This window comes from Podarcis vaucheri, assembly GCF_965113315.1.
Source record: "Podarcis vaucheri genome assembly, chromosome: 10".
In the NCBI taxonomy this organism is placed as follows: Eukaryota; Metazoa; Chordata; class Lepidosauria; order Squamata; family Lacertidae; genus Podarcis; species Podarcis vaucheri.
In genome coordinates, this window is record NC_138748.1 from 74,666,130 (window position 1) to 74,692,107 (window position 25,978).

General features: G+C 50.5%; 1 protein-coding gene across 1 annotated transcript; it reads left to right on the top strand.

Annotated features, from left to right (window-relative positions):
- Positions 1-1,875: 1,875 nt before the first annotated feature.
- RBM28 (RNA binding motif protein 28) lies at positions 1,876-25,619 on the top strand. The gene is made up of 19 exons (XM_082239368.1): positions 1,876-2,067; positions 3,257-3,406; positions 5,996-6,090; positions 7,185-7,260; positions 7,593-7,685; positions 8,523-8,597; positions 10,062-10,176; positions 11,259-11,422; positions 11,823-11,901; positions 14,043-14,152; positions 15,286-15,359; positions 15,511-15,646; positions 15,929-15,993; positions 18,593-18,751; positions 19,903-20,052; positions 20,689-20,763; positions 22,980-23,323; positions 24,040-24,136; positions 25,343-25,619. Exons 1-19 carry the CDS (start codon positions 1,917-1,919, stop codon positions 25,484-25,486), a joined length of 2,352 nt encoding a protein of 783 aa, XP_082095494.1. The 5' UTR covers positions 1,876-1,916; the 3' UTR covers positions 25,487-25,619.
- Positions 25,620-25,978: the final 359 nt, after the last annotated feature.

Below are 25,978 nucleotides of genomic sequence, written 5' to 3' on the forward strand. Positions count from 1 at the left end.
TGAACCTACCTGTGCTCTGAAAATCCCTTATTTTGGCTGCTGATCCCTTATTTTTGAGGCTGCTGGGCCCTTATTTTCAAATCTGCAAGTTGACAGCTATGGAGAGAGGCAAACCTCCGGCAGAATGTGCTGGGCCCCTGCTGCGTCCCCAGGGATGAGCCTGCCTTGCCCTGAGCAGCCTGGAAACAGAAATCCCTCTGGGCCTCCTCTTCGCCCTCCGACTCTGAAGCCAGAGCAGTTCTCGAGGGGCCAAGCGATTAATTTTAATTATGGGGGTGAGGGAGAACCCAGCCCCCTCTCTCCCTGGAGAGGCAGAGCAGCTGCCTGTTTGCAGTCGGATCCCATTCCTGGCCAAGTACAAGAAACCTCAGCGGCCCGTCTCCAGCGAGTTTGCATTTTGTGTGTGTGAAATAATTTTTTATTTGATTTTCCAAAATCGAAAACAATTCTAAATCCAAATATTGAATTTACACTGAATCTCCTGACTCCCCCCCCCCATCCCTTCCCTGGGTCCTATTGATTCTATTTTCAACTGCGTATCAATACTTCTCCATTTCTTCATCTTCCTAAATTATCTGTGCATTCTGTTAAATTACAAGTGTCTTTAAAATCCTGTTAATGTTTTGACCTGTTTACAATGATTTTGCATTGTGAACATTTCCCATTCTCTTTTTAAAATTTCTTGTCTTCTTGCTTCTGAGCTTCCCAGTTAATTTTGCCATTTCGGCAGAGTCCATCCACTGGATTTGCCATTCTTCTCTGGTTGGGAGTGTTTCTTCCTTCCATCTCTGGGCTAATAGCATCTGGGCGGCTGTTGTCGCATACAGGAACAGTTTCCTCTGGTCATTTGGGATCTCCGTACCAATAATTCCTAAAAGGCTGAAGGAAGCAAGAAGAAAAAAGGGAGGAAATAAAGGCACATTTCAGGTCTGTCTCAGCCTAACTCACCTCACAGGGTTGTTGTGCCCCCCCCCAATAAAAAAATTAAAGGAAAAACAAACTGGATGTACATTTCCAAAATATAAGATAAAAAACAAATATAATAAAATGCAGCAACCGTGTTTTGTGTTGTGTTGGCTCCTATGATGTAAGTCATGGGCCTTCCCTGCTAGCCTGCTCCCTCAAATATCACTAGTTTGTTCCTTTCTATATATAGGGTGCCTATGTTCTGCACGGACTGTTCAACAATTACTTTGATAAAATACATATTTTGTGATGCGCAAATGGCTTTAGATACCGATTAGGTCCATCAATGACCATCTAGCATCTATTCAACTTAAAAAAACAGCGACCATTTGTTGTGGACAAAGGACAGCTGGACATATCAAGGGCCCCATGACTTTCAATAGCTTAGGGCCTCATCCTGCTGAAATCTGGCTTGCCGATGGCCATCCAACCTCTGTTTAAAGACTTCCAAGGAAGGAGAGCCCGCCACCCCTCATGGGAGCCTCTTCCACTGCCAAACAGCTTTTACTGTCAGAAAGTTTCCCCCTGCGATATTTAGTCGGAATCTCCTTGTTTGCAACTGGAAGCCCTGAGTTCGAGTCCTACCACCCAGAAAAGAACAAGCTCCCTCCCTCTTCCCTGCCACCAAACCCTGGAAATTCTTTTTCCCCGCCCAAAGACAGTTATTGCAACAGTTTTAATGAAACGCGCGTGCACGCTTGCAGGACGAAGGGGAGGCGCGCGCGGCGCGTTACTCCGCGCATGCGCAGAGAGCCCCTTCTGCGCTTGGCAACGCACTCCTCCTCCTCTCCGGCAGAGGGCGCCCTCCCTCCGCGCCCACCCTTCTTCCGAAAGGAACTCTGGCGCGCCGGGCCGCGTTTCCGACCGGGTCCCTTTGAGCGGCGGACCCAAGATGGCGGCGCCCAGGCTGGCCTAACGTGCTGGGCGAGGGGAGGCCGGTCGGCGGGGCCATGGCGGCGGAGGCCAAGAAGGCGGCGGCGGCGGGCGCGGGTCGGACGGTGCTGGTGCGGGGCCTGCCGCCCTCGGCCTGCGCCGCCGAGCTGGAGAGGGAGTTCGGCCGGGCGGGGCCGGTGCGGAGGGCGGTGGCCGTGACGGAGCCCGGTGAGCGGGGACGGGGGGGGCGGGAAGGGGCGCTTCCTCTGAGGGGGGGGCTCGGGGGCTGGGCTAGATGACCCCGGGGGACCCCTTGTTCTAGGCAGTGCTCCCCCCCCAAAAAAAAAAGATGTTTGGGGTTACTCTCATTTTCCTATTCCTCTCAATGAGGCCAAACTTAAATTCACAAAATGTTGAGGGGCACGTGCACCCTGGTGTCCCTCCAGAAAAAAACATTATTATTATTATTGTTAACCACTGGCAACAGCACCACCAGTCAGGACTATCACTGGATCATGGAGCCCACCTGGAACCAGAATGAGCCCCCCCCCCCAAACAAGGCACCTTTCCTGGCAGTTGTTGCTGTTTAGTTGTTTAGTCGTGTCCGCCTCTTCCTGGCCCCCCTGGACCAGAGCACGCCAGGCCCTCCTGTCTTCCACTGCCTCCCGCAGTTTGGCCAAACTCATGCTGGTAGCTTCGAGAACACTATTCGTGACCCCTGCGTCTCCCCCCCCCCCAGAAAAAAGCACTGATTATTATTATTATTAACCACTGGCACCACCACCAGTCAGGACCACCTGTGCACCACGGAGCCCACCTGGCACCAGAATGAGCCTCCCCCCCAACAAGGCATCTTTCTTGGCTGTGCTGCACATTGCAGCTTTTCAGATTACGAACGTGGCAAAGTGTTTACTTCCGGGTTTGCTGCATATGCAGACGCAGAAGTGTGCCATATCACACTTCATGAATGCGCAGTAGCAGCACTATGTTTACGGACTTTTCGGGGTGCGAACGGCACTCCAAAACGGATCACATTCGTAAGTAGAGGTCCCACTGTAGAACCAGTTGGCATAAGGTTGCCATGGCATCTCCTTCAAGTGAAGCATCTTTCTTCGTATGAATCTATGCTTAAAGTATTTTGTATGGTTCTAGTTATCTACCTAACCGCCACCCCAAGCCTTTTTCTTGAATTACAGGGTGGGTGGAGTGACATGGCTTTCCCTATCTTATATGTGATATTTGTTCCCTAGCCAAGTTGCTGACCTTTGCTCTATGTTTTTTTTTATTATTTATTATTATTATTATTATTATTATTATTATTTGGAAAAACACCTTGAGTTCCTTGCAGCAAGAAAATGAGTTTAATAAGCTTAGCCCCTCATAATAATATTAATATGCCTTTAAATCTGTTGGATAGGCAAGAAAACCTGTCGTGGGTTTGGCTTTGTCACTTTCTCCTTGCCGGAAGATGCTCAGAGAGCCATCCAGGAGATCACAGCCTTTGGGAAACGCAAGATCACAGTAGCCCTTGCTAATCCGAAACCACGGCAGAAAGGAAAGAAGAAAGGTAAGTTCAAGGTCTCTTTTTTTTGTGGGGTGCCAGGATTTTCTGTGCGCTGCTGTCGACACTTAGCACCAGTTTTGCTGAACACAGTTAGAAAGACGGAAGAGGCTTGTGTTTGGTCCCACATGACCTGCGCTGCCTTCAAGGCTTCCAGCACCCTTTCTGACATGTTCTCACAGTCCAGAAGATGGGCTTTGATTTCCTTACACAATTTCAAGACATTACCAATAAATTAAAAAAATGAAAAATTGTCCAGTAGCACCTTAGAGACTAAGACATTCCCAGTTATACCTCTGCAGTCGAACAAACTGCCTCTGCAGCCAGCAGGGAAGTGTAGGCTCCTTGCCACTTAACAGGCATGGGGAAAAGAAAAGGGATTCCTGTCAGGCGGACTGAGGTAGGAGGGATGCAGCCGCCTGCCTCCTCCAATAACCTGCTTGTTTCCTATGCTGGCTATGAAGGAATTGACTCCCCCCCCCCCAACCAGCAGAGCAACCAGGTGAGGTGGCAGGCCGAGGAGGGATGGAAGGGTCCATTCACTGCCACTTAATGGCCTGTATGGGATTCCTAGACAGCTGTGGCTACCAGGCAAGTTGTTAAAAGCCCTTCACGGCCTAGGGCCCTCGTACCTACGGGACCGCCTCTCCTGGTATGCCCCACGGAGAGCCTCAAGGTCCATAAATAGCAACTCCCTAGTGGTCCCGGGCCCTAAGGAAGTTAGATTGGCTTCAACCAGAGCCAGGGCCTTTTCAACTCTGGCTCCGGCCTGGTGGAACGCTCTGCCTCATGAGACCAGGGCCCTGCAGGATCTGATTTCTTTCCGCAGGGCCTGTAAGACAGAGTTGTTCCGCCTGGCCTTTGGCTTGGAGCCAATTTGATTCCCTCCCTCCCTCTCTTTTTTCTTTTCCTTCTCCTGCGATGAGGCTACATTTTAATATTTTAATGTTCCATTATTTTAATGTTGTATTTTATTTTTGTTTTTAAGTTGTAATCATTCATCTTGTTTTTATTATTGCTTGTAAGCCGCTCTGAGCCCGGCCTTGGCTGGGGAGGGCAGGGTATAAATAAAATATTATTATTATTATTATTATTATTATTATTATTATTATTAAAATACAAATCTGGCCTATATGTATGAAGAGGAGGACAGCTGGCAGAGGAGCCGATTATTCCTTGCCTTCACTTGCCTTTACGCTTTGCCTGTCCTGCCCGGCTGCTTGTAAAGGGAGAAGATGCCTTGTCTGCTGGAGTTTCTCTCCTGCTCCAAACAAAATAAAAAAATTCCTTCCAGTAGCAACTTAGAGACCAACTAAGTTTGTTATTGGTATGAGCTTTCGTGTGCATGCACACTTCTTCAGATACCTGAAGAAGAAGTGTGCATGCACAGGTATCTGAAAAAGTGTGCATGCACACAAGCTCATACCAGTTATAAACTTAGCTGGTCTCTAAGGTGCTACTGGAAGGAATTTTTTTATTTTGTTTCGACTACGGCAGACCAGCACGGCTACCTACCTGTAACTCTCCTGCTCCAGGCATGGTGGCGGGGTTCTTCAGCTGCGTCTCACGGGCTTTTGACAGGAGGTTCTCGTAAGCACATCAGAAGAGTCTGGCTGCTGGATCAGACCAAAGGGGGTCACATCCAGTTGCAGAAGAAAATAATCTTCCCACCTGCTCAAGACCCTGTTGAGCAAGACAAGGCAGTTGTGTTGGAGAAGACCTCCACCAGCCAGACTCTCTTCTGAGCTGATCCATAGACTGTTCAGCTTACATACAGAAGTTAATGTCTTTTGTAGGTATGGCAAGGTTCTCACACCTGGTTAATAAGAAACCACAATAAATAAACGGCTCAGGGCCTCAATACCTCAAGGACCGCCTCTTTCCATATGAACCTACCTGGACCCTGAGATCACCTTCTGAGGCCCTCCTTCGTGTGCCTCCTCCTTGAGAGATCAGGAGGGTGGCAACACGAGAACAGGCCTTCTCTGCAGTGGCTCCCCGTCTGTGGAATGCTCTCCCCAGGGAAGTTCACTTGGCGCCTTCATTACATACCTTTATGCACCAGGCAAAATGTTCCTTTTTAACCAGGCCTTTGGTTGATCTGATTGACATCCAATACCCTTTTAGAATGTGGCTCTTTTGGGTTTCTTTTATTGGGTTCTTGTTTTTAATTTGATTTTATATATTATGATTTTGTTTGTGAACCGCCATGAAACCTGCGGGTATAGGGCGGTGTACAAATCCAATTACTAATAATAATAAGTAGTTTTGTGGAGAGAACACAGGGAAGCAGCATTGCTAGTCAAAAACCCTGACACTTTCCATACTTCCTTCACCCTTTCGTGCTGACTCTGTAAGAGAGACATGGCCTTAAGATAGAAGCAAGCTCAGTCCTATTGCAGTCCCCGGTCCTTGCAGACCCCAGACCCATCCAGCCCAGCCTCCTGTTCTCAGACTGACCAACCAGATGCTTGGGCCCATGGGATGCTTGTGGGTGTGACCTGAGCGCATCAGCACTTGTGCCTAGCGATGATTCCTCCGCTGTGTTCTTAGTGTGCCATTGTCCTCGCCGTGTCCCATTTGCTTTGGTTCCAGGAGCTTCTGAGACCCCCCGGCGAGGGAAGAAGCCCCCAAAGGCAAAAGGAGCCTCGAAAAAAGCCAGGCTGATCATTCGCAACCTGAGCTTCAAGGTATGAGCCGCAGGCAGGGGAGTCGACTGCTTCTTTGATGGGGCTGGGGCTCTCTTTCTGAGCCACCCCCATTCTTTTCTTGGAACAAGGCCATTAAAAGTGGACTGGCAGGGTTAATCTTTCATGGCACTCCTGTTTGAGATTTAGAGCGCTGACGTAGTGCTGTTTCACAGAATCGTAGAGTTGGAAAGGGCACTCCAGGGCCATCTAGTCCAACTCCCTGAGAGATTGCCATCCAGCTGTTCATTTCTTAGCAGCTTTTTGGTGTAAATCAGTCTTTTAACATCAGCAGTAACATCTAGACCATGGGAGCGTTTCAGCCCTGTTCCTGAGTTTGTTTAAAATCTAAAACACCTTATCTGGTATTCCTTTCTTTGAATTTGTGCCATTTAGGTTTTTTAAACCTTTCTGTAAAGGCAATACTAGAGTTTTCACAGCTGAGTCCTCAACTCTTTATTACTGTGCTTGGCTTTCTTCAAGTTGGGCTGTGCCTAAAACTTGCTAATTAGGTTTTCAGACCTTTCTTGTAAACTCAGTTTTAGAAACTGTACCTTTGAGTCCTCATTCCTTTATTACTGCGCTTTGCTTCACCTAGGTCGAGATAGGATTATAATACTTCAGAATTTTTGGGAGTTTTGCCCACTTTCTTTGAATCTGGTCATTTAAGGTTTATGATTTCTCTATTTCCTTCTGAGGAAACTGAATAGCTCAGTGAAATGAGGTTTGTAGCCATCATCCCGTTAAGGCTTGGCTCAATTCTAGGTTTTTCTAATTTTTTCCTTAAGCTTTTTGATTTTTATTATTTAGTTTATTTCTATAAGATAATATTTCTAGTCGACTGCTTCTCGTTTCAGGGATTTTCACGGTATTTCATTTGTTTTGTGTAATTTGGTGTAAATCACAGCTGAGCGCTCCATTTAATGGAGCCGCAATAGGAGCCCCAAGCCTCCCTTTTGGATTTCCCACCAGAGAGCACAGTCTGCTCACAGAACATTGGCGCAGCAGCCCAGATCCTTCCTAAGACTTGGGGGTTTTGAAAAATACACAATGCACTGTGATGACTTCTGCCATTGGTCTCGTTCTGCTCTCCTTAGTGCACAGAAGATGACCTGAAGGCTGCCTTCTCTCAGTTTGGCACAGTGCTGGAAACTACCATCCCCAAGAAACCAGGTATGGCCAGGTGACGTGGTGGGAAAGGGCCGGTGGGGCGCTACTGGGAGAGGAACATAGAACTCCATTTAAACTGCACACCTGTCCTGGATTATCCCGAGCCATTCATGGATCACTGCGTTCCCCTTTGGAACTAGCAATCGGAGATTGGAGCGCTGGCTGGCTTGTGTTTCTGCTGTCCGCTGTCTTAAGCTGAAGAATGAAGTCCCACCTGGCTTCTTGGTTATGGCTCTGGCTGCTCCTCTTGTCACCCTATAAGCGGAATCCCATGCACAGGCTACAAATATTTATTTAAAATAATCAGAACTAAGTTGATTTCCTGTCTCTTCCAGATGGAAAGATGCGTGGCTTTGCCTTTGTGCAGTTCAAGAACGTCCTGGAAGCAGGGAGGGCCCTGAACGGGATGAACATGAAGGAGATCAAGGGTGAGTCTGGCGCTTTCTTAAAAGGAGCCGGGTGATTTGAGGTCCTCTCTGTGTGTTTATGTCGGATGGGAGCTGCCTGTGAGGAGAGTCAGGCGAGATAATATTCGTTCATCTATTGCTCTTGATATCCCACCTTTTTCTGCAAGGAGCTCCAGGCGGCACACGTGCGTCTCTCCCGCCTCATGGAAACCCCACAACCACCCTGTGAGGTAGCTCAGGCTGAGATTCAGCGACTGGCCCAAAGTCACACCCAGCGAGCTTCGTGGCCGAGCGGAAGGGATTTGAACCCTGGTCTCCCGGGTCCTAGTCTGACGCTCTCCCCACCCCCCACCACTGACTCTCTTGCTGGTCCTCTTGTGCTGGGAATGCTGGAACATGCGCAGGAGAGTGGAATATGCAGGGGTGTTCAGGCAGCGGGGCTGACGGACTTCGGCTCTCCTCTGCACATGCACAGACACCATGACTTTTTATTTCATAAAATCTTCATACCGCTTGATTGGGGGGGGAGCCCTCAAAGTGGTTTACAAAAATATGAAACACGAAATTTTTTTGGCATGGAGATTGCAACCCTCCTTTAAAACATAGGAAAGTTGAAATACTAAAACAGATTAAAATTACCTCCATTTTCTAAGCATCTGGACAGGCCTGTCTAAACAGTTTTAGCAGGTGCCAAAAATTGTACAGCGAAGTCTGGTGTCAGGAGGCAGGGCGTTCCAGAGGGTAGGGGCTGCCACACTAAACAGTGGAGTTCTTACGAATGGGATTTCGGTCCCTGGGATTTGTAGCTGCGCTGCCCCCTCGCCAAGCCAGCCTCAGAGCTTCCCTTTCCCTCCGCAGAGCGCCCGGTGGCGGTGGACTGGGCCGTGGCCCGGGAGAAGTACCAAGTGATGCAGGCAGCGGCATCTCCCGCAGGTGAGTGGCTCCGGGGCAGGAGTCATCCTGCTCTGGCCATCTCAGGCAGGCGGTCTCACTCTGTGTGTGCTGTGGAGTGGTGGGTGAAGGGGCCCGATCTTGACCTCAGGCCAACCGGCTGAGAGTGGCAGGAGGAGATTGAGAACATTTGCCCCAAGTCTTTGCAGCCAGGCAATTGCCTGTGTGAGACTGTCTGGTTCTGAGAGCAGAGCTGACCTTCAGAAGCAACAAACCCTGCTCCCTGCCCAGCAAGCATGGAAGGGGAGTGCCCTCTTGCTTATTCATTTCATAAATGCATTTCTAAAGGCATTTTTAATCTTTTGTTGGAAGCCGGCTAGAGTGGCTGGGTAAACCCAGCCAGATGGGTGGGGTAGAAATAACAAATTATTATTATTATTATTATTATTATTATTATTATTATTATTATTCATGATGTGTATCCATTCGTTGATTCTTTTTTTAAAAAAAAAACATCAAAGCAGATAAAAGAATAAAATCATCATTGAAAAAATAACGGCAATCATTTACGACTTTAGACGAGCTGAAATGACAGTAGACTAAAAACAGGTTAAAATTCGCACCAGATTTTTAAGCATCCAGACGGGCTTGTCTAAACAAGAACGTTTCCAGCAGGCTCTGAAAAGAGCCCAGTGTGTCAAGAGGCAAGGAGTTCCAAAGTGAAGGCGGAGCCACACTCAGCGCTTGAGTTCCTACAAAACACGGAACGGATTTTACGTGGCACTTGGAACAGGGACAGTTCTGTGAATGGGAGCGGTCTGGAGGCAGCCCTGTTTAGGGAAGCTTTTAATGTTTTTAACAGGCTATTATATTATAATATTTTGTTGGAAGCTGCCCAGAGTGGCTGGGGAAACCAGCCAGATGGGCGAGGTATAAATAATAAATTATTAATAGTTGTGTGTCTCTGGGTCATGTGATCTCACAGGTCCCACGTTGCGAAGGGCCTTACGGACTAATAGTAAGCCCTTGACGTTGGCCTGGTAGCCACTGGGCAACCAGGGCAGATATCTGGGCATCAGAAGCGCCATGTTCCGACAGGGTCTTTCTCCTGCCAGCCGTTCTGCCCTTAGGAAGCCTCCTACTTCTGTTCCAACTCTAAAATTCCTGCCCAGTTGAGGCTTTGCAGGTGTTGCTCCTTCCTTTGGACTCCTGTTTCTTTGTTCTGTGGCCCGTTTGGCATCTGGCCGCGGGGACCTCCCCGGCATGGCTTTTTGCGAGAACCCAAGATGCCCCCTCTGGATCCGGCCAAAGGGGGCCCATCTACTCCAGCCTCCCGTTCTCCCAGGGACCAACCGGGTGCCTATTATGGGAAACCCGCAAGCAGGACTCAGCGAGGGCGAGATTTGCCAGGATTAATGGGTGAAGCTAGAAATGGGCGTCTTCCTTGAGAGAAACTGGGCAGAGGCGTCTCACCCTCCTGCTTCTTTGCCTCTCTCCCCCAACCAGGGGTCCAGGAGAAGAAGAAGCTAAGCCAGGCCCAGCAAGCAGACACAACTCAAGCTGGCGACGACAATCTGGAAGACAAGAGTTCAGAGCCTGCGGAGCCAGCGGGGCAGGGCAGGTGAGGGCAAGGGGCTTGCTCCGGAGGACCTGGGACGGGCTCACTATGCTGCTGACGTGGGGATCGGGGGCGGGCACACTAAGCTGCCCTCTGTGCCCTCTGTGCGATATTGATGTTCCGTTCCACCCTAAGAGGAACAGATATGTGGAGTTGTTGTATGTCACGTGTCTGATTACATTCCAGCACAGCCTGCTGGGAACTTCCCTTTTGTATAGCTTTTGCTTATGCTTTTTGCTTGGACACAAAGGGGAGCAGACATGTTTTTCCTTTGCCCTGATGCTGAATAAAATGCTTGTAAATATGCTTTACATATGCCTCTCTCTGCCCTTCCGTTGCAAAGAGTTCTTATCTCTGCTGGCTTGCATGTTCAGCTTCTGAAAGGCATCTGAAGCTCTGAGTCGCAGAACCAAGGACCAGCGTTCGCCCCGCTGCTGGCTGGTGGGCTGGAGCCAGCTGGGGCCTGCCAGTTGTCCCCATTTCCTTGGACGCATCCCAACACCAAATCCCTGCTTTTTCTCTGCCAGCAGGCAGCGGCAGGGCTGCCTCTGGCTTCCTCCCTCTGCCCAAATCCAGCCAGCTCCAAGATTCCAGAACCCCAGAATTACCGTATTTTTCGCTCTCTTGGACGCAGTTTTTCCTCTCCAAAAATTGAGGGGAAATGTGTGTGCGTCCTATAGAGCGAATGCAGGCTTGTGCCATAGCCGCGTGCAACCCCTCCGGCAGGGAGAGGCTGCACAGGGCTATGGCTTCTTTAGCCCTGCGTAGCGTCTCCCGGCAAGGAGAGGCTGCACGGGGCTAAAGGGGAAGCCAAAACAGCGAGCGGGATCCATCCCGCTCGCTGCCTTGCCTTCTTCCATAGCTGCGCGCAACCCCTCTGGCAGGGAGAGGTTGTGTGCAGCCTGTACGCTGCTCTTTGGGGCTGGGGGGGGGGAATATTTTTTTCCTTGATTTCCCCCCGTAAAAACTGGGTGCGCCCTATGGTCTGGTGTGCCCTATGGTGCGAAAAATACGGTAAGCCCTTTGGGCGCAGAGTTCAGCTGCCTGCTTCTGACGGCTCTTTCCTTGCATGATTTCGCGGGCAGGTACTTTGAGCAGCTCGCTCCACCGCCTGCAGGTAGCGAGGAGGAGGAAGAGGAAGAGGAAGAGACGCAGGACTCCGATGAGGAAGAGGGGGAGCCTGGCAAAGCCATGAGCTCTGATGAAGAGGAGGAGGAAGAAGATGACGATGACGAGGAAGATGAAGAAGGTTGGTTTTGCAGTTTCTGAGGGGTTGGATGCCAGGGCAGGTGTGGCAAACCCTTAAAAAGCTGGCGCCTCAAAGGAGCGCCAGGAGAGACCTGTTGGGTCTGGTTAAAAACTCAATTTCAACCCAGCATTCCTCTTTCTGAAAGCTGCCAGCTGCTGTGTGAAATTTCATGGCCTCTGCTGGGAACTTGGCCCTCCTCCGCCTTGGTCTTTGGGGACTGGGCACTGCCACCTTGCCCAGTGAGAGCGGCATAATAATAACATTTACCAAAGGTTTCTGCACTGCAGGGGGTTGGACTGGATGACCCTGGGGGTCCCTTCTAACCATTCTGTGGCCTGCTCTTGCCTTTGGAGAACGCCTTGCTCATGATTTCCCTCTCCCCGGTCTGCTCCCGTTCCAGAAGCTAGCGTCCCTTCGAAGCGGAAAAAGGTCCAGAAGCTCCCATCAGACGTCACCGAAGGAAGGACTGTCTTCATCAGGTGGGCGAAGGCCGTGGGCTCAGCATCGCCTTGGGAGAGAAGAGAAGAGAAGAAGAGTTTGGATTTGATATCCCGCCTTTCACTCCCCTTCCGGAGTCTCAAAGCGGCTCACATTCTCCTTTCCCTTCCTCCCCCACAACAAACACTCTGTGAGGTGAGTGGGGCTGAGAGACTTCAGAGAAGTGTGACTGGCCCAAGGTCACCCAGCAGCTGCAGGTGGAGGAGCGGAGATGCGAACCCGGTTCCCCAGATTACAAGACTACGCTCTCAACCCCTACACCACACTGGCTGCTGCTGCCCTGCTCCTTATGCATCCTTACGGGGCTTAGAGAACCGTGCTGCAGCCTACATTTATGGCTGTTTCTCCTTACTACTTTTTAAGCTTATTAGCTGCTTGTCATCTGAGCCAGTGTGGTGTAGTGGTTAAGAGCGGTGGTCTCGTAACCTGGGGAACCGGGTTCGTGTCTCCGCTCCTCCACATGCAGCTGCTGGGTGACCTTGGGCCAGTCACACTTCTCTGAAGTCTCTCAGCCCCACTCACCTCACAGAGTGTTTGTTGTGGGGGAGGAAGGGAAAGGAGAATTGTAGCCGCTTTGAGACTCCTTAAAGGGAGTGAAAGGCGGGATATCAAATCCAAACTCTTCTTCTTCTTCTGAATGTCTCCAAGTGACTCACAGCAAAATATCTATCTGTAGACATATGTAATGCCATACGGGAAGGAAGGAAAAACGGGCTGGGGTCATTTCATGCATCAATATATTGTTTAACATTCTGCATCATGGGGGGTTGGAATATCATTGATGCTAACCCTTAGGATCTTAACATTCTCAACAGGTCCAAATATTTAACTTTCCTAAAAATCAATACAAGTTTAACAAGTGTCAGGTTCGTTCAGCAGCAATCATGTGAGTGCTTCCGTGGTTGATACTAGCCCTTAAGATCTTAATATTCTCAACAGGTAAAAAGGGTGTTATTGGGTTGTTACTTTTATTTTGATTATATACAGTGGTGCCTCGCAAGACGAAATTAATTCGTTCTGTGAGTTTTTTCATCTAGCAAATTTTTCGTCTTGCGAAGCACGGTGTCGGAAAAGTTTTGGAAAAGCTTAAAAAATCACCAAAAACCTCAAGAAAGGCTACCACACCGCGTTCTATGAGTTGCTCCTCGAAGTCAAGTCGCAACTGTATTAACGGTGTTAAGAAAAAGGAAACAAACTTGCAAGACGTTTTCGTCTTGCGAAGCAAGCCCATAGGGAAATTCGTCTTGCGAAGCAGCTCAAAAACCGCAAAACCCTTTTGTCTAGCGAGTTTTTCGTCTAGCGAGGCATTCGTCTTGCGGGGCACCACTGTATATATTATGGTTTTGATGTTGATCTTTTCTGCAAACTGCCCTGAGACCTCTGGTTATAGGGCGGCATATACCGTATTCTTCGCTCTATAAGACTCATTTTTCCCCTCCTAAAAAGTAAGGGGGGATGTGTGTGTGTCTTATGGAGAGAATGCAGGCTGCGCGGCTATCCCAGTAGCCAGAACAATGAGAGGGATCGCTGCGGAGTGCCCCCCCCTTGCTGTTCTGGCTTCTCCATGCAAAGCCTCTTTAGGGAACGGGGAGCCTTCATCCCGCTGCCCTGAGGAGGCTTCGCGCGGCTCTTGATGGCTTTTGCGGGAGGTGGGGGAAGGGACTCCACCTCCTGGAAAAGCCCGCAAGAGCCGCGCTCCCTTTAAAGAGCCGTGTGGAGCGGGTGTACGGCTCTTGGGGGCTTTTCCCTGAGGAGGAGAAGTCTGCGAGCGCTGCACACTCGCTGCTCCTGAAAGGGAACCCTGAGCAGAGCCTGGGATGCATACAGTCTCTGCTCAGCGCTGCCTTTAAAGAATATTTTTTTCTTTCATTCCCCCTCTAAAAACTAGGTGCGTCTTACAGAATGAAAAATACAGTAAATTCAATAAACAACAACAACATTTTCATATTTATCATTATCATGAAAGCAAAAGCATGTTGTTGTTTTTTATCCCGTGCAAAGACTTTTTGCCAGTCCGCCCTTGCTGGGGGCCCCCGGACGTGTTTCCCCCCCGGGATCCAACCCCCCCTTGTCGTCCCTGGGTGTGGGGCGCATCTTCACGTGCCCCCTGCTTCCCCCCTAGGAATTTATCCTTCGACAGCGAGGAGGAGGAGCTGGGGGAGCTGCTGGAGCAGTTTGGAGATCTGAAGTACGTGCGGATCGTGCTTCACCCGGACACGGAACACTCCAAAGGTAATGGGGGTGAGACCGTGGGGGGGGGTTGGAGGGGAGGGGGCAGGCTGAGACAGAATAATTGTGTATTAGGTGGGGGGGGGGTCCTCAGAGACCTGAGTTCAGGTCCCGCCTCAAAAGTAGCAACTTAAAAATATCTCTTTTTTTGTCCCGCAGGGGGTGTGTGTCTGTATTATATCTGTTTACATAAACATTGTTGGGGTTACATCATTCTCCTTTTTTTGGACTTTATTTTTGACAAGAACACGTTCGCACAATAACTGTGTTTTATATAAGAGGCCACTATTATACAGCACTGAGGGGGTAATTTTTTCTGGTATTAGAAAAGGTTTGGAAATTGAGCGTGTGCCAAATGATGGCATCTTCTTCCTGGGAGGTTTTTAAGCAGAGGCTGGATGGCCATCTGTCAGGGATCCTTTAGCTGAGATGTCTATTTCATTAAATCCAACACAGATATATTTCTTCCTTTCTTGGCCGTTACTATTGAGAATTGTCCAAGAATCATTGCTTACGTAATCTGTTACACACTTTGATGGTATGTACAGCCTCTGTATCTTCTAATGCTTGATAATGTTTTTAGTCACGATGTAACAGATTTATATTTGTAATTTCTACATATCAAATATTAATCCTTGTCTTATCAATTGTTTATATTAATATTATGTACAACTATTAACAGCTGACGAAGCCCTTCGATGCACAACAAGGAAATATTTGGAAACCTTGTCTGTGATATTCTGGGGACCTTTCCTTAACCACATTCAAGGACTGTGTAATATATGAACTCAAACAAGAACATATGAAGAAAGGAAGGAATATATCGGCATTGGATTTAATTAAATAGGTTATATACCTTGCTTAAGGATTGTATATGGTGTGCATCCTGGACTTGATTCTTATGATAGGAGGGAACTAGTAAAGAAATTTGTCACAAACATGACCACGGAGTCTGTTGCACTCTATATGTTGTAACTATTGTATCTGCAAAACAAGGTATTGTATTTGTTTAGCTGAGATTCCCTCATTCCTTGAGGTCACTTCCAAGTCTACAATTCTAGGATGCCATGGGTCACTGTAAGACAGCTTCCTAAACATGAATCTCTCCTCCCCACTCCCCAAAATCCCACCACCAGGCTGTGCCTTTGCCCAGTTCCTGTCCCAGGAAGCTGCCCAGAAGTGCCTTCAGGTGGCTCAGGATGAGAGCGAGGTGAGAGTTGGGGTTTCTTTCCCCCGGCAGGGTGGGAGTGTGGTAGTTCCCCCTGCCTCCACCGGGACTGGCTCGGCCTGTCTCTGGCAGCGCCCGTGGGTGCCCCTTCCTTGCCTCCCTGCCTCTCACCGTCTCTCCTTCTCCCCGGAAGGGCGGGGGGCTGCGCCTGGGGGGCCGCCGCCTGCGAGTGGACCTGGCCGTCAGCCGGGAGGAAGCCCAGCAGCTGCGGAGCCAGAAGACGAAGAAACCCACTGGCACCCGGAACTTGTACCTGGCGCGCGAAGGCCGTGAGTGCGAAGGAGGCGGCTGGGCGGGGCTGGATTCACCTGGGCTCACCTTGCCTTGTGTGCAGGGCGAGGGGGGCGTGTTCATTCCCATGTGGAAGGGGCTTGAGGTGGCGGCAGGCTCTCCTTCCTTGGAGGTTTTTAAGCAGAGGTTGGGTGGCCCTGTGTCGGGGGTTCTTTAGCCGCGATTCCTGCATTGCAAGGGGTTGGGCTAGATGACCTGTGAGGGTCCCTTCCCAGTCTGTGATTCTGTCCTGCTTTTCAATGCTCCTCTTTCCTCTGCAGTGATCCGTGCTGGCACAAAAGCTGCCGAGGGGATGAGCGAAGCTGACCTGGCCAAGAGGGCACGGGTATGTTTTCTCTTTCTCTTTCTCTCTCTCTCTGTGTGTATGTGCCTAACCAAGCCTTTCTCAAGCTTGGGACTACAACTCCATCATCTCTGACCACCGGTCCTGCTTGCAAGGGCTGATGGGAGTTGTAGGCCAACATCTGGGGACCCAAGGCTGAGAAAGGCTGGCCTAGAAGCTAGACATGGCTCCAAGCTTTCCCTCCTTAAGGATGCCAGAAGACCCCTGCTGGGCCAGGTCAAGGGGGGGTCTGCTGAATCTAGCCCATGGGCAGGCCAACTAAGGCCCGGGGGCTGAATGCGGCCCAATCGCCTTCTCAACTCAGCCTGCGGATGGTCTGGGAATCAGCATGTTTTTACATGAGTAGAATGTATCCTTTTATTTAAAATGCATCTCTGAGTTATTTATGGGGCGTAGGAATTTGTTCATTCTCACCCCCCCAAAAAATGTGCCCCCCCCCCGAGGGACAGTGGACCGGCCCCCTGCTGAAAAAGTTTGCTGACCCCGATCCAGCCTGTCTCTGATGGGCAGGAGCTCTCTTCTGCTTACGACTCCCAGCCCCTCACACACAGGGCCCCCCGAGGCCCCAGACTCTCCACGTAGCAAGAGGACATCATGTTATGTAGTTGTGGAGAGCCAAAAATATTGCCGAATATCCCTTTCTCTCTTTCTCTCTTTCTCTCTTTCTCTCTTTCTCTCTCTTTTTCCCTGTTTATTTCCCACATGATACCTGGTCTGCATTTGTTTACTGTGGCAGCCCTTACAACTCTGGAACTCCCCCTGCTTGTTGAGACGCAGAAGGCGACTTCACTGTCCTCTTTTCAGCTCTTGCTAAAACCATTCTTGTTTAGGAAAACCTGCCCAGATGCTTAGGAAGTTGATGGGAGTTAAATTTTTAAACTATTTTAAACTTTTGCATGCTTTAAACAGTTCTTGATTTGATTGTTTTATCCTTTTTTAAACCGCTTTGAGTGGGTTTTTTTTTAACACTCAAACGGCATACAAATTTTATGGATCACATGCTGTTTGAGTGTAAAAAAAACAACAAGCCTCGAAGCAATTCACAAAACAATAGAAGTCTAGAAAAGTTTAGAACATACAGAAAGTTAAAGCCACTAGATAGCAGATTAAAACAAAGCAACCCCACCCTCCACTTTCTAAACATCTATGTGGCTCGTCTAAACACAAATGTTTTGAGCAGGCTCTGGAAAGTGTTTGGTGCCTGATATCAATTGTCAGGGAGTTCCAAAGTGTAGATGCTGCCACACTCCAAGATGGAGTTCTTGCCAACATGGAATGGCTATTAAGTGGCAGCGCCCATTCCATAAGTTGAAGTGGTCCAGATATTGTCTATGGGACAAGGCGATCTCGTGGTCCCGGGTCCTTGAGGGCTTTGCACGCTAACAGTAACTTGGCCCGGTAGAAAATCGGCAAGGTGTCCGTCAGCAATTGGCTGCAGCATCCTGCACGCACTGCAGCTTCTGGCTCAAGCGCTAAGGAAGCCCCACATAGAGCGCATTGCAGGAATTCTGTTGTGAAGTAACGGGCGCATGAACTCCTGCAGCCGAGCTCAGAGTTGGGGTGTGGGAGGAGGTGCTGCTTGAGAGATCTGCAGTTCCTGCATCGCAGGGGGTCAGAATAGATGATCGTCAGGGATCCCTTCCCACCTGGCAGTTCTGTGATTCTGTGAAAGAATAATAATAATTTATTGTTTATACCGATCCCATCTGTCTGGGTTTCCCCAGCCACTCTGGTCAGCCCCCAACAGAATATTAAAAACACACTAAAACTTCAAACATTAAAAACTTCTCCAAACAGGGCTGCCTTCAGATGTCTTCTAAAAGTCAGATAGTTGTCTATTTCCAGGGCGGGTGCCATTACCAAGAAGGCCCTGTGCCTGCTTCCCTGTAACCTCACTTCTTGCAAGGAGGAAACTGTCAGAAGGCCCTCTGCGCTGGACCTCAGTGTCTGGGCAGAACGATGGGAGTGGAGACGCTCCTTCAGGTATACTGGGCTGATGCCATTTAGGGCTTTCAAGGTCAGCACCAACACTTTGAATTGTGCCTGGAAACATCCTGGGAGCCAATGTAGGTCTTTCAAGACCGGTGTTATATGGTCTCAGCGGCTGCCCCCAGTCCCCAGTCTGGCTGCCGCATTCTAGATTAGTTGTAGTTTCCAGGTCACCTTCCAGGGTAGCCCCACGTAGAGCGCATGGCAGTAGTTCAAGCGGGAGATAACCAGAGCATGCACCACTCTGGCGAGACAGTCTGCGGGCAGGGAGGGTCTCAGCCTGCGTCCCAGATGGAGCTGGTAGACAGCTGCCCTGTATGCAGTTGCAATCAAAATTCATTCAACCCCCCAGGTTTCTTATCAAAATTTACAGACCTTCAGCTGTTTGCAATGAACAAATCAAACAAAAGCCCGTGAAATAGCTCAGCTGCCTAACACAACGGACGCGGGAGATAACCTGCAAAAGCAGGAGAGTCTTCGAAGCAGAGTGGTGGGCTGGCTTTCTCCCCTTGCCCCCCCCCCCCGGCCATCCTGCCTGCCTGCCTGCTTCACCTTGCAAGGCTGTGTTGACCCCTCCTTTTCCCTCCCCCAGTTTGAGGAGCTGAAGCGTCACAAGCTGAAGGACCAGAACATCTTCGTGTCTCAGACCAGGCTCTGCGTCCACAACCTGCCCAAAGGCGTCGACGACGTCCGGCTCCGGAAGCTGATGCTGCAGGCGGCCAAGGGAAGCCCCGGCCTCCGGCTCAAGGAGGTGAGCCTGCCTCTCAGCGCAGCCAAACCCCGCAGTGGGATGGCAGGGATTAAGCGAGGAGGGGTGGGAGGGAACTAGCCACGCCACCCTGGAGGAAAAGCTGGGGAAGAAATGGACAAAACAGCTCCTGTCACTCAGAACAACCTGTTGAGCTTCTGGCTTCATCCTCATCACAGACGCTTGAGCTGAGATTAAATCAAATCAATTTAAATCACGACTTAAATCACTAGTCCGTAAGACTTGATTTAAATAATTTTTTAACAGAAAGACTCTTTCTTGCTGGTATAATCTTAATATTTACAACCAGACGAAGGTTTCATTTTTGGAATAATAAATGTTCAGGGTAGTTATTACAGTTATATAAAAAACCACTCGTTTGGTTGTACTATTATGAAAGACATAGATAAAGGTAAAGGTACCCCTGCCTGTACAGGCCAGTCGTGTCCAACTCTAGGGTTGTGCGCCCATCTCACTTAAGAGGCCGGGGGCCAGTGTTGTCCGGAGACACGTCCGGGTCACATGGCCAGCGTGACAAAGCTGTTCTGGTGAGCCAGCCCAGCACAAGGAAACGCCGTTTACCTTCCCGCTGGTAAGCGGTCCCTATTTATCTACTTGCACCCGGAGGTGCTTTCGAACTGCTAGGTTGGCAGGCGCTGGGACCGAGCATAGACAGATAATTATGAAATTATTGTGAGGTTTAATAAGTTAACCTTTTATATCTGGACAACTTTCTGCTGTGCTTTATTGGAAGGAGAAAAATAATCATTTCCTTAATAACAGTTTAAACTATTTATTTAACTAAAGGAATAGCATTATAGCATATGTACCCATGCTTGTTAACTGATGTGGTTAAACATTTAATTTTATTTTTTTTTAAAAGAAAACAGACTTGAGTTTTAGCCCACATGAAAATCTTAAAACAAATCCTTATTTCCTGATGAATAGCCTTCGGACTATAATGTAACTTAAATGGAAAACTATCTTTAGAAAGGTTTTTTCCTCCAAAAGCATTTTATTTTGAAAATCCAACTTAAATAAAAAAATCTGATTTATTTTTTTAAACCCATTGATTTTTATCCACCCGGGTTGGACTAGATGACCCTTGGTGCCCCTCCAGCTCTGCGATTCTCTCTCTCTCTCTTTCTCTCCAGTGCCGTGTGATGCGGGACCTGAAGGCGCCGGCTGGGAAGGGGAAGGGCCAGTCGCTGGGCTATGCCTTTGTGGAGTTCCAGGAACACGAGCAGGCCCTGGCTGCCCTGCGACACCTCAACAACAACCCCCAGGTCTTTGGGGACCAGAAGGTAAGGTTTCCCCCACTCCCTGTTCCTTCCAGACGGGGCACCGGAAAGAGGTGGGGCAGATTCACAGGGGAGAGGGCTATAGAATATCAGTTTCTGGAGCGCGTTGCTAGTTTCCCTTTGGGGCACCACCTGGCTGCCCCCGTGAGAGCATGAGGCCCGACTCACCTGGTCTTCTCAGGCTGCCCTTTCTTTTTCTTTTTTTATAAAAGATATTTATTAGAATTTTACAAACAATAAAAAGTTACAGAATTAAGAATAAAAAATAGAACAGAATAACAATAATAAAAGAAAAAGAGATACAAAAATACAAAGACAAAATACATAAAATGTAAAAAGAAAGTTAAACAAAAAAAAGAATCAATATTTTCATGTCTTATATTTCAATTACTTGTTTCCTGACCTCCTCACACTCCCCTTTTTTGTATTCCAGTTCAGATATTTAATTCAGCAAATCCTTACCCTCTATCATTTATCTTTACTTAATATCTTAACCTATTTATAACTATGTATTTCCAACCATTGTCAATCCGTATTTACATATTCTTACTAATCTTTTTACCAATACCGCTTATTTTCAATCCAACATCCCTTTAACATTCATTAATTTTACAGTATTTCTGCCCTTTCTCCCCGCAGCGTCCCATCGTGGAATTCTCCCTGGAGGACCGCCGGAAGTTGAAGCTGAAGGAGCAGCGAGCCCAGCGCAGCCTGGTAGGAATAATAATAATAATAATAATAATAATAATAATAATACTCCACCCATCTGGCTGAGGAGCAGGAGGTACCCTAGAACCCCACAGAGTTGGAGGGGGGACCCCCAGCAATGAAGCAATCGCAGTCAGATGCTCCTCCGACCTCGGCCTTCTTAGAAGGAGGCGCCGTTACTGCAAGTGGCTGCCGAGGGCAAGCGAAGGGGGAATCCTACACCAGGGAGAGGAACCGGTGAGGACTCAGCCCTGGCAAGAGGCCTTTGCAGCTCTGGGAGTGTCCAGCTTTGTGACACGGGTAGCGCTGTGGACTGAGCCTCTTGGGCTTGCCGATTGGAAGGTTGGCGGTTCGAATCCCCGCAATGACGGGGTGAGCTCCCGTTGCTCGGTCCCTGCTCCTGCCAACCTAGCAGTTCGAAAGCATGCCAGCGCAAGTAGATAAATAGATTTACCGCTGTGGCAGGAAGGTAAACGGCGTTTCCATGCGCTCTGGCTTCCGTCACGGGGTCCTGTTGCACCAGAAGCGGTTTAGTCCTGCTGGACACATGGCCCAGAAAGCTGCCTGTGGACAAACTCCGGCTCCCTCGGCCTGAAAGCAAGATGAGCACCGCAACCCCATAGTCACCTTTGACTGGACTTAACCGTCCAGGGGTCCTTTCCTTTTACCAGCTTTGCAGCCTCCTGGGAAGTCTCATAGGGTGCTGTTTGGGGCCAGGGTCCTGACCCGCAGGGCAGAGGGCTCTGCGCATTCTGCCCCCCTGCAGTGGTTTTCCCAGGCAGGTGGGAAAGTTCTGCTTAGCCCCTGGAGTCATCCTCAGCCTGCGTGCTGCCCCTTTGTTTGTGGGGTCCTGCCGTTGCACCTCCAAACTTACCTTCCCACTTTGTCTTTGGAGGAGTTGAGTGGCTGGAAACCAAACACTCCGTTTTCCTTCTGGATCATAATTCCTGTTGCTCCTCTCTTTTTTCACCATTTGACTGGTCAGGAATTGGTTTAATTATTAGCCCATGGCCGCTTTTATTGCCGTTTTCACGCAAAGGAGGTTGTGGACTCTCCTTCCTTGGAGGTTTTAAATAGAAAGTGAAAATCTGGACTGAAAAGTTGTTGATTTAATGTCCAGGTTTTTGCAGACATTAAAGAAATTCCCGCTCAGACGCAGTTCCTGACGGCTGAATCCTGGTCGTATCCGGACGTATGGCCACCCTATTATTAAGCAGAGGTCAGATGGCCATCTGTCTGGGATGCTTTGGCTGTCATTCCTGCATTGCAGGGGGTTGGTCTGGATGACCCTCGGGGGTCCCGCACGACTCTGCAGTTCTACGATTCTTGGAATATTGCAAACGGCTCTGTGATCATGATGCACAATTTTCATTTCATTTCATTTCATTCTCGGTTTGTATACCGCCTTTCTATATTTGCGCGAGGCAGTCTACAAGCTGGGGAAACAACAAAATAGGCAGCAAACATCACAAACGTCTGATCCAACGTACAAAAAGTCATACTGGAATCATAACTTTGAAATAAGCAACATATCTCAGATAAAGCAATATTCAGTATTCCATTATAATATACTGTACAGTCATACCTCGGGTTACAGCCACTTCAGGTTATGTTTTTTCTGGTTACGGACCGCCGGAACGCAGAAGTACCGGAAGGGGTTACTTCCAGGTTTCGACAGACACACATGCGCAGGAGCGCCGAATCGCAACCCGCTTGTGCACGGTCGCAAGTTGCGAACCTGCATCCTGCACCGATCACGTTTGCAACCCGAGCGTCCATTGTAATAGTAAACACTAAAGGTAAGGGGACCCCTGACCATCAGGTCCAGTTGTGGTCGACTCTGGGGTTGTGGTGCTCATCTCACTTTACTGGCCGAGGGAGCCAGCATACAGCTTCTGGGACATGTGGCCAGCATGACTAAGCCGCTTCTGGCAAACCAGAGCAGCGCATGGAAATGCCGTTTACCTTCCCGCTAGAGCGGTACCTATTGATCTACTTGCACTTTGACGTGCTTTCGAACTGCTAGGTTGGCAGGAGCAGGGACTGAGCAACGGGAGCTCACCCCGTTGTTACCAAACTACAATCAATAAAAATAATGGGTGCTCTGGGGGGAGAGGGGGATATTTGGTATTTGAAAGAGAAGTGGGTGCCCTCCCTCGCTGAGCTCCCTTGGGGTCCTTCAGTGGGACAAACCTTCCCTGCCCCCCTTTTCTCCTGTGCAGCAAAAGCTGAGGCAGAAGCAGCCCCCTGAGGAGGCGGCCAGCAAGCAGCCCAACGGCAGCGCCTCCGAAAAGCCAGCCAGAAGGCGGAAGAAGAAGCCCCCCAAGGCCAAAGAAGCGGAGGGGGCTTCTCAGGGGCACGAGGACTCGCCAGAGCCCCCCCAGAAGAAGCCCAGGGTCTCCCCGGCAGCCAAGCAGCAGTGTCTGGAAGCCCCCCGGCCGGCGGAGGGGGCCGTGCCCTGGGCGGGTTTCCAGACGCGGGCGGAAGTGGAACAGGTGGAGCTGCCGGACGGCAGGAAGCGGCGCAAAGTCCTGCCTCTGCCCTCCAAACGGGGGCCCAAGATCAGGTAATGGGAGACACGGGGGGGGGAGTATATGAGCCTATGGGGGGGAAGCAGGGTGCTGCCGCCACCACTCACAGACACCCCCCTGCTCTGTGTCAAGGCCTCAGGACCCGCCTGCCTGCCCCTGCCTCAGTTTCCCTTCCGTCTTTGCCCTTCTCTCTCCCCCCCCCCCGTTTCCAGGAGTTTTCCCGCTAAGGGAGCACAGAGAAAGGGCCATGTTCCATCATGTGCATCCTTTCGGGGGGGGCATGTCCCCGTGGGGGGCAGGGCAAGGTGGAGAAGTGGGCGGAGCAATGGGGACAGTTCTGGCACGGGGGGGGCATTCCGGCCACTTGGAAAGCGGCGGTTTTTGCAGCAACACAATACACAGCCCTTTCCTTCCGGGCAAGGAACAAGCGCCATCCCAGTTGTGGGATGTGTTGCAGCTAGGCGAGGGTGCTGGAGGGAGAGGGTCTCGGGGGGGGGCGCATTTGGCCCCTGCGCTCCAGGATCCCCACAGGGCAGGGTCTGGTCAGGGGGCTACCCAGAGCCTGTCTCCCTGGGGGTGCGGTGTGCATTGAAGGGGGAGAGGGAGCTGGAGGGGAGTTGGGAAGGTGTTCCTGGGGGGTGTGTGTGAATCAGCAGCCCCCTCTGGGGTCCTGGGTCTCCCCCGGATCAGGGAGAGCAGCCGTGGCCAGGTCTCTCCCTCCGTCTGCTGAGCTGCGTCTCTCTCTTGGCAGGAAGCGGGACAAGGGAAGAGTGAAGCCCCCCGCAAAGAAGATGGCCCCCTCTGGCCCAACGCGCAGGCAGGAGAAGATCAGCCAGGGACCCAAGCAGGTCAGTTGGTTGTGGGGAAATGGGGGGGGGCGGCCTCTTTCATGCCGACAGCCAAGGGTTGGTCAAGATTTACAGGACTGCCTCTCCTGGTCTGCCCCGCAGAGGACCTTAAGGTCCATGAATAATCATAGTTTAGAGGTCACAGGCCCTAAGGAAGTCAGACCATCCTCCACCAGGGCCAGGGCCTTCTCAGTGGTGGCTCCGACCTGGTGGAATGCTCTGTCCCATGAGACCAGGGCCCTGCAGGATTTAACCTCCTTCCGCCGGGCCTGTAAGACAATAAAACAGAAGGGTGTGATGGGTTTTAAGGTAAAGGGACCCCTGACCATTAGGTCCAGTCGTGGCCGACTCTGGGGTTACGGCACTCATCTCGCTTTACTGGCTGAGGGAGTCGGCGTGCAGCTTCCGGGTCATGTGGCCAGCAGGACTAAGCCGCTTCTGGCGAACCAGAGCAGCGCACGGAAACGCCGTTTACCTTCCTGCCAGAGCAGTACTTGCACTTTTGAAGTGCTTTTGAACTGCTAGGTTGGCAGGAGCAGGGACCGGGAGCTCACTCTGTCATGGGGATTCGAACCGCCGACCTTCTGATCGGCAAGCCCTAGGTTCTGGTTTGATCCACAGCACCACCCGCGTTCCACGTGATGGGTTTTAGGAGCCCTTAATGCCTGATGGAATCCAGTTAGCTCAGCTGGTTGGAGCGTGGTTGGTGCCGATTATTCCTTGCAAACAGCACGCAGAAGGGTGTTTTGACCATCAGCCTTGACCTTCCGGAAACCAACTGAGGGCCCCATGTTCCCCATCCCTGGCTTGAAAGATGAAGCCAGCCAATGGGATTTTGGGGGGAGGGGGCAAGGCAACTTCCGCATGGCTCCCCGTAACCCAGAGCTGAAACTGCAAAAATCGGAGAAGCTCTGGAAACCCGGTGGATATGCCTGTCTTCTGACCCATTTGCAGAACCCTAGAATTTTGCAGAGGAGAGGGACCCCGGGGTCATCTAGTCCAACCCGCTGCGATGCAGGAAGGTTATGCTGGACAAATTTCTCCTCCCCGGGGAAGGGGGTGCCGGAGATAAAACCTCCTTTGCTGCTTTCCACCGGCTCGCTGCTCCCCTCTCCCCTGCCCCCCGGCTGAGTGCCTCTGCCCCCAACCTCCCTGTCCAAACCGTGGGGCGCCCCCTTCCTGACGCAGCTCTCCTCCTCCTCGCAGGCGCCCAGGAAGCAACCTCAGGGGAAGCGCAGCCAGGCAGAGACCCGCTTTGAGCAGCTGGTGGAGCAGTACAAACGCAAGATCCTGGGCGGCGGCAACAAGGCTGCGGCGTCAGCCAGGAGGAGCAAATGGTTTGAGGACTGAGGGAGGCTCTGTGGGAGACCGGGGGGGGGAGGTGGAGAGGGACGGCTGGCTGGGGCTGAGCCCAAGCAAGGGCAGCGTCCACCCTCTCTACCCACCATCTCTGCCATCTCGGACTACTGGACTGTGCAAGGAAGCAGCCAAGAGCCTCCTGAGCTCTCTTTGCAGGGGGGCATAGAGGGGGGGGTCTGGTCCCCAAGGTGCCCCCCCCCTTGCTGGCCCAGGCTAGTGGGCAGATTTTTCGGGAAGCGCTTGCAGGACCCAGGATCAGGGAGAGACGCACACACCAGCGGAACAGGGTGAAAATTTGCCCCATATATTTTTGTCATCTCTGACCAAGAGAGGCCCGTGTTGTTATCATCGCAAACATTTTTTAATAAAAGAGTTTTATTAAAAATCTACCTTTTCCCCTCCAGGAACAGAGGGAGTCTCTGGGAACCACCTCCCTCGCTCAGTCCCAGAACAGGGCTGAGGGGAGGCTCTCTGCCCCTCCAG

Bases quoted from the DNA above. Each gene is read 5' to 3' on its own strand.
- RBM28 (XM_082239368.1), top strand. From the start codon at position 1,917: ATGGCGGCGGAGGCCAAGAAGGCGGCGGCGGCGGGCGCGGGTCGGACG. The intron at 15,360-15,510 runs GTGAGAGTTGGG...TCTCCCCGGAAG, and splicing joins TGGCTCAGGATGAGAGCGAG to GGCGGGGGGCTGCGCCTGGG. The intron at 15,994-18,592 runs GTATGTTTTCTC...TCCCTCCCCCAG, and splicing joins ACCTGGCCAAGAGGGCACGG to TTTGAGGAGCTGAAGCGTCA.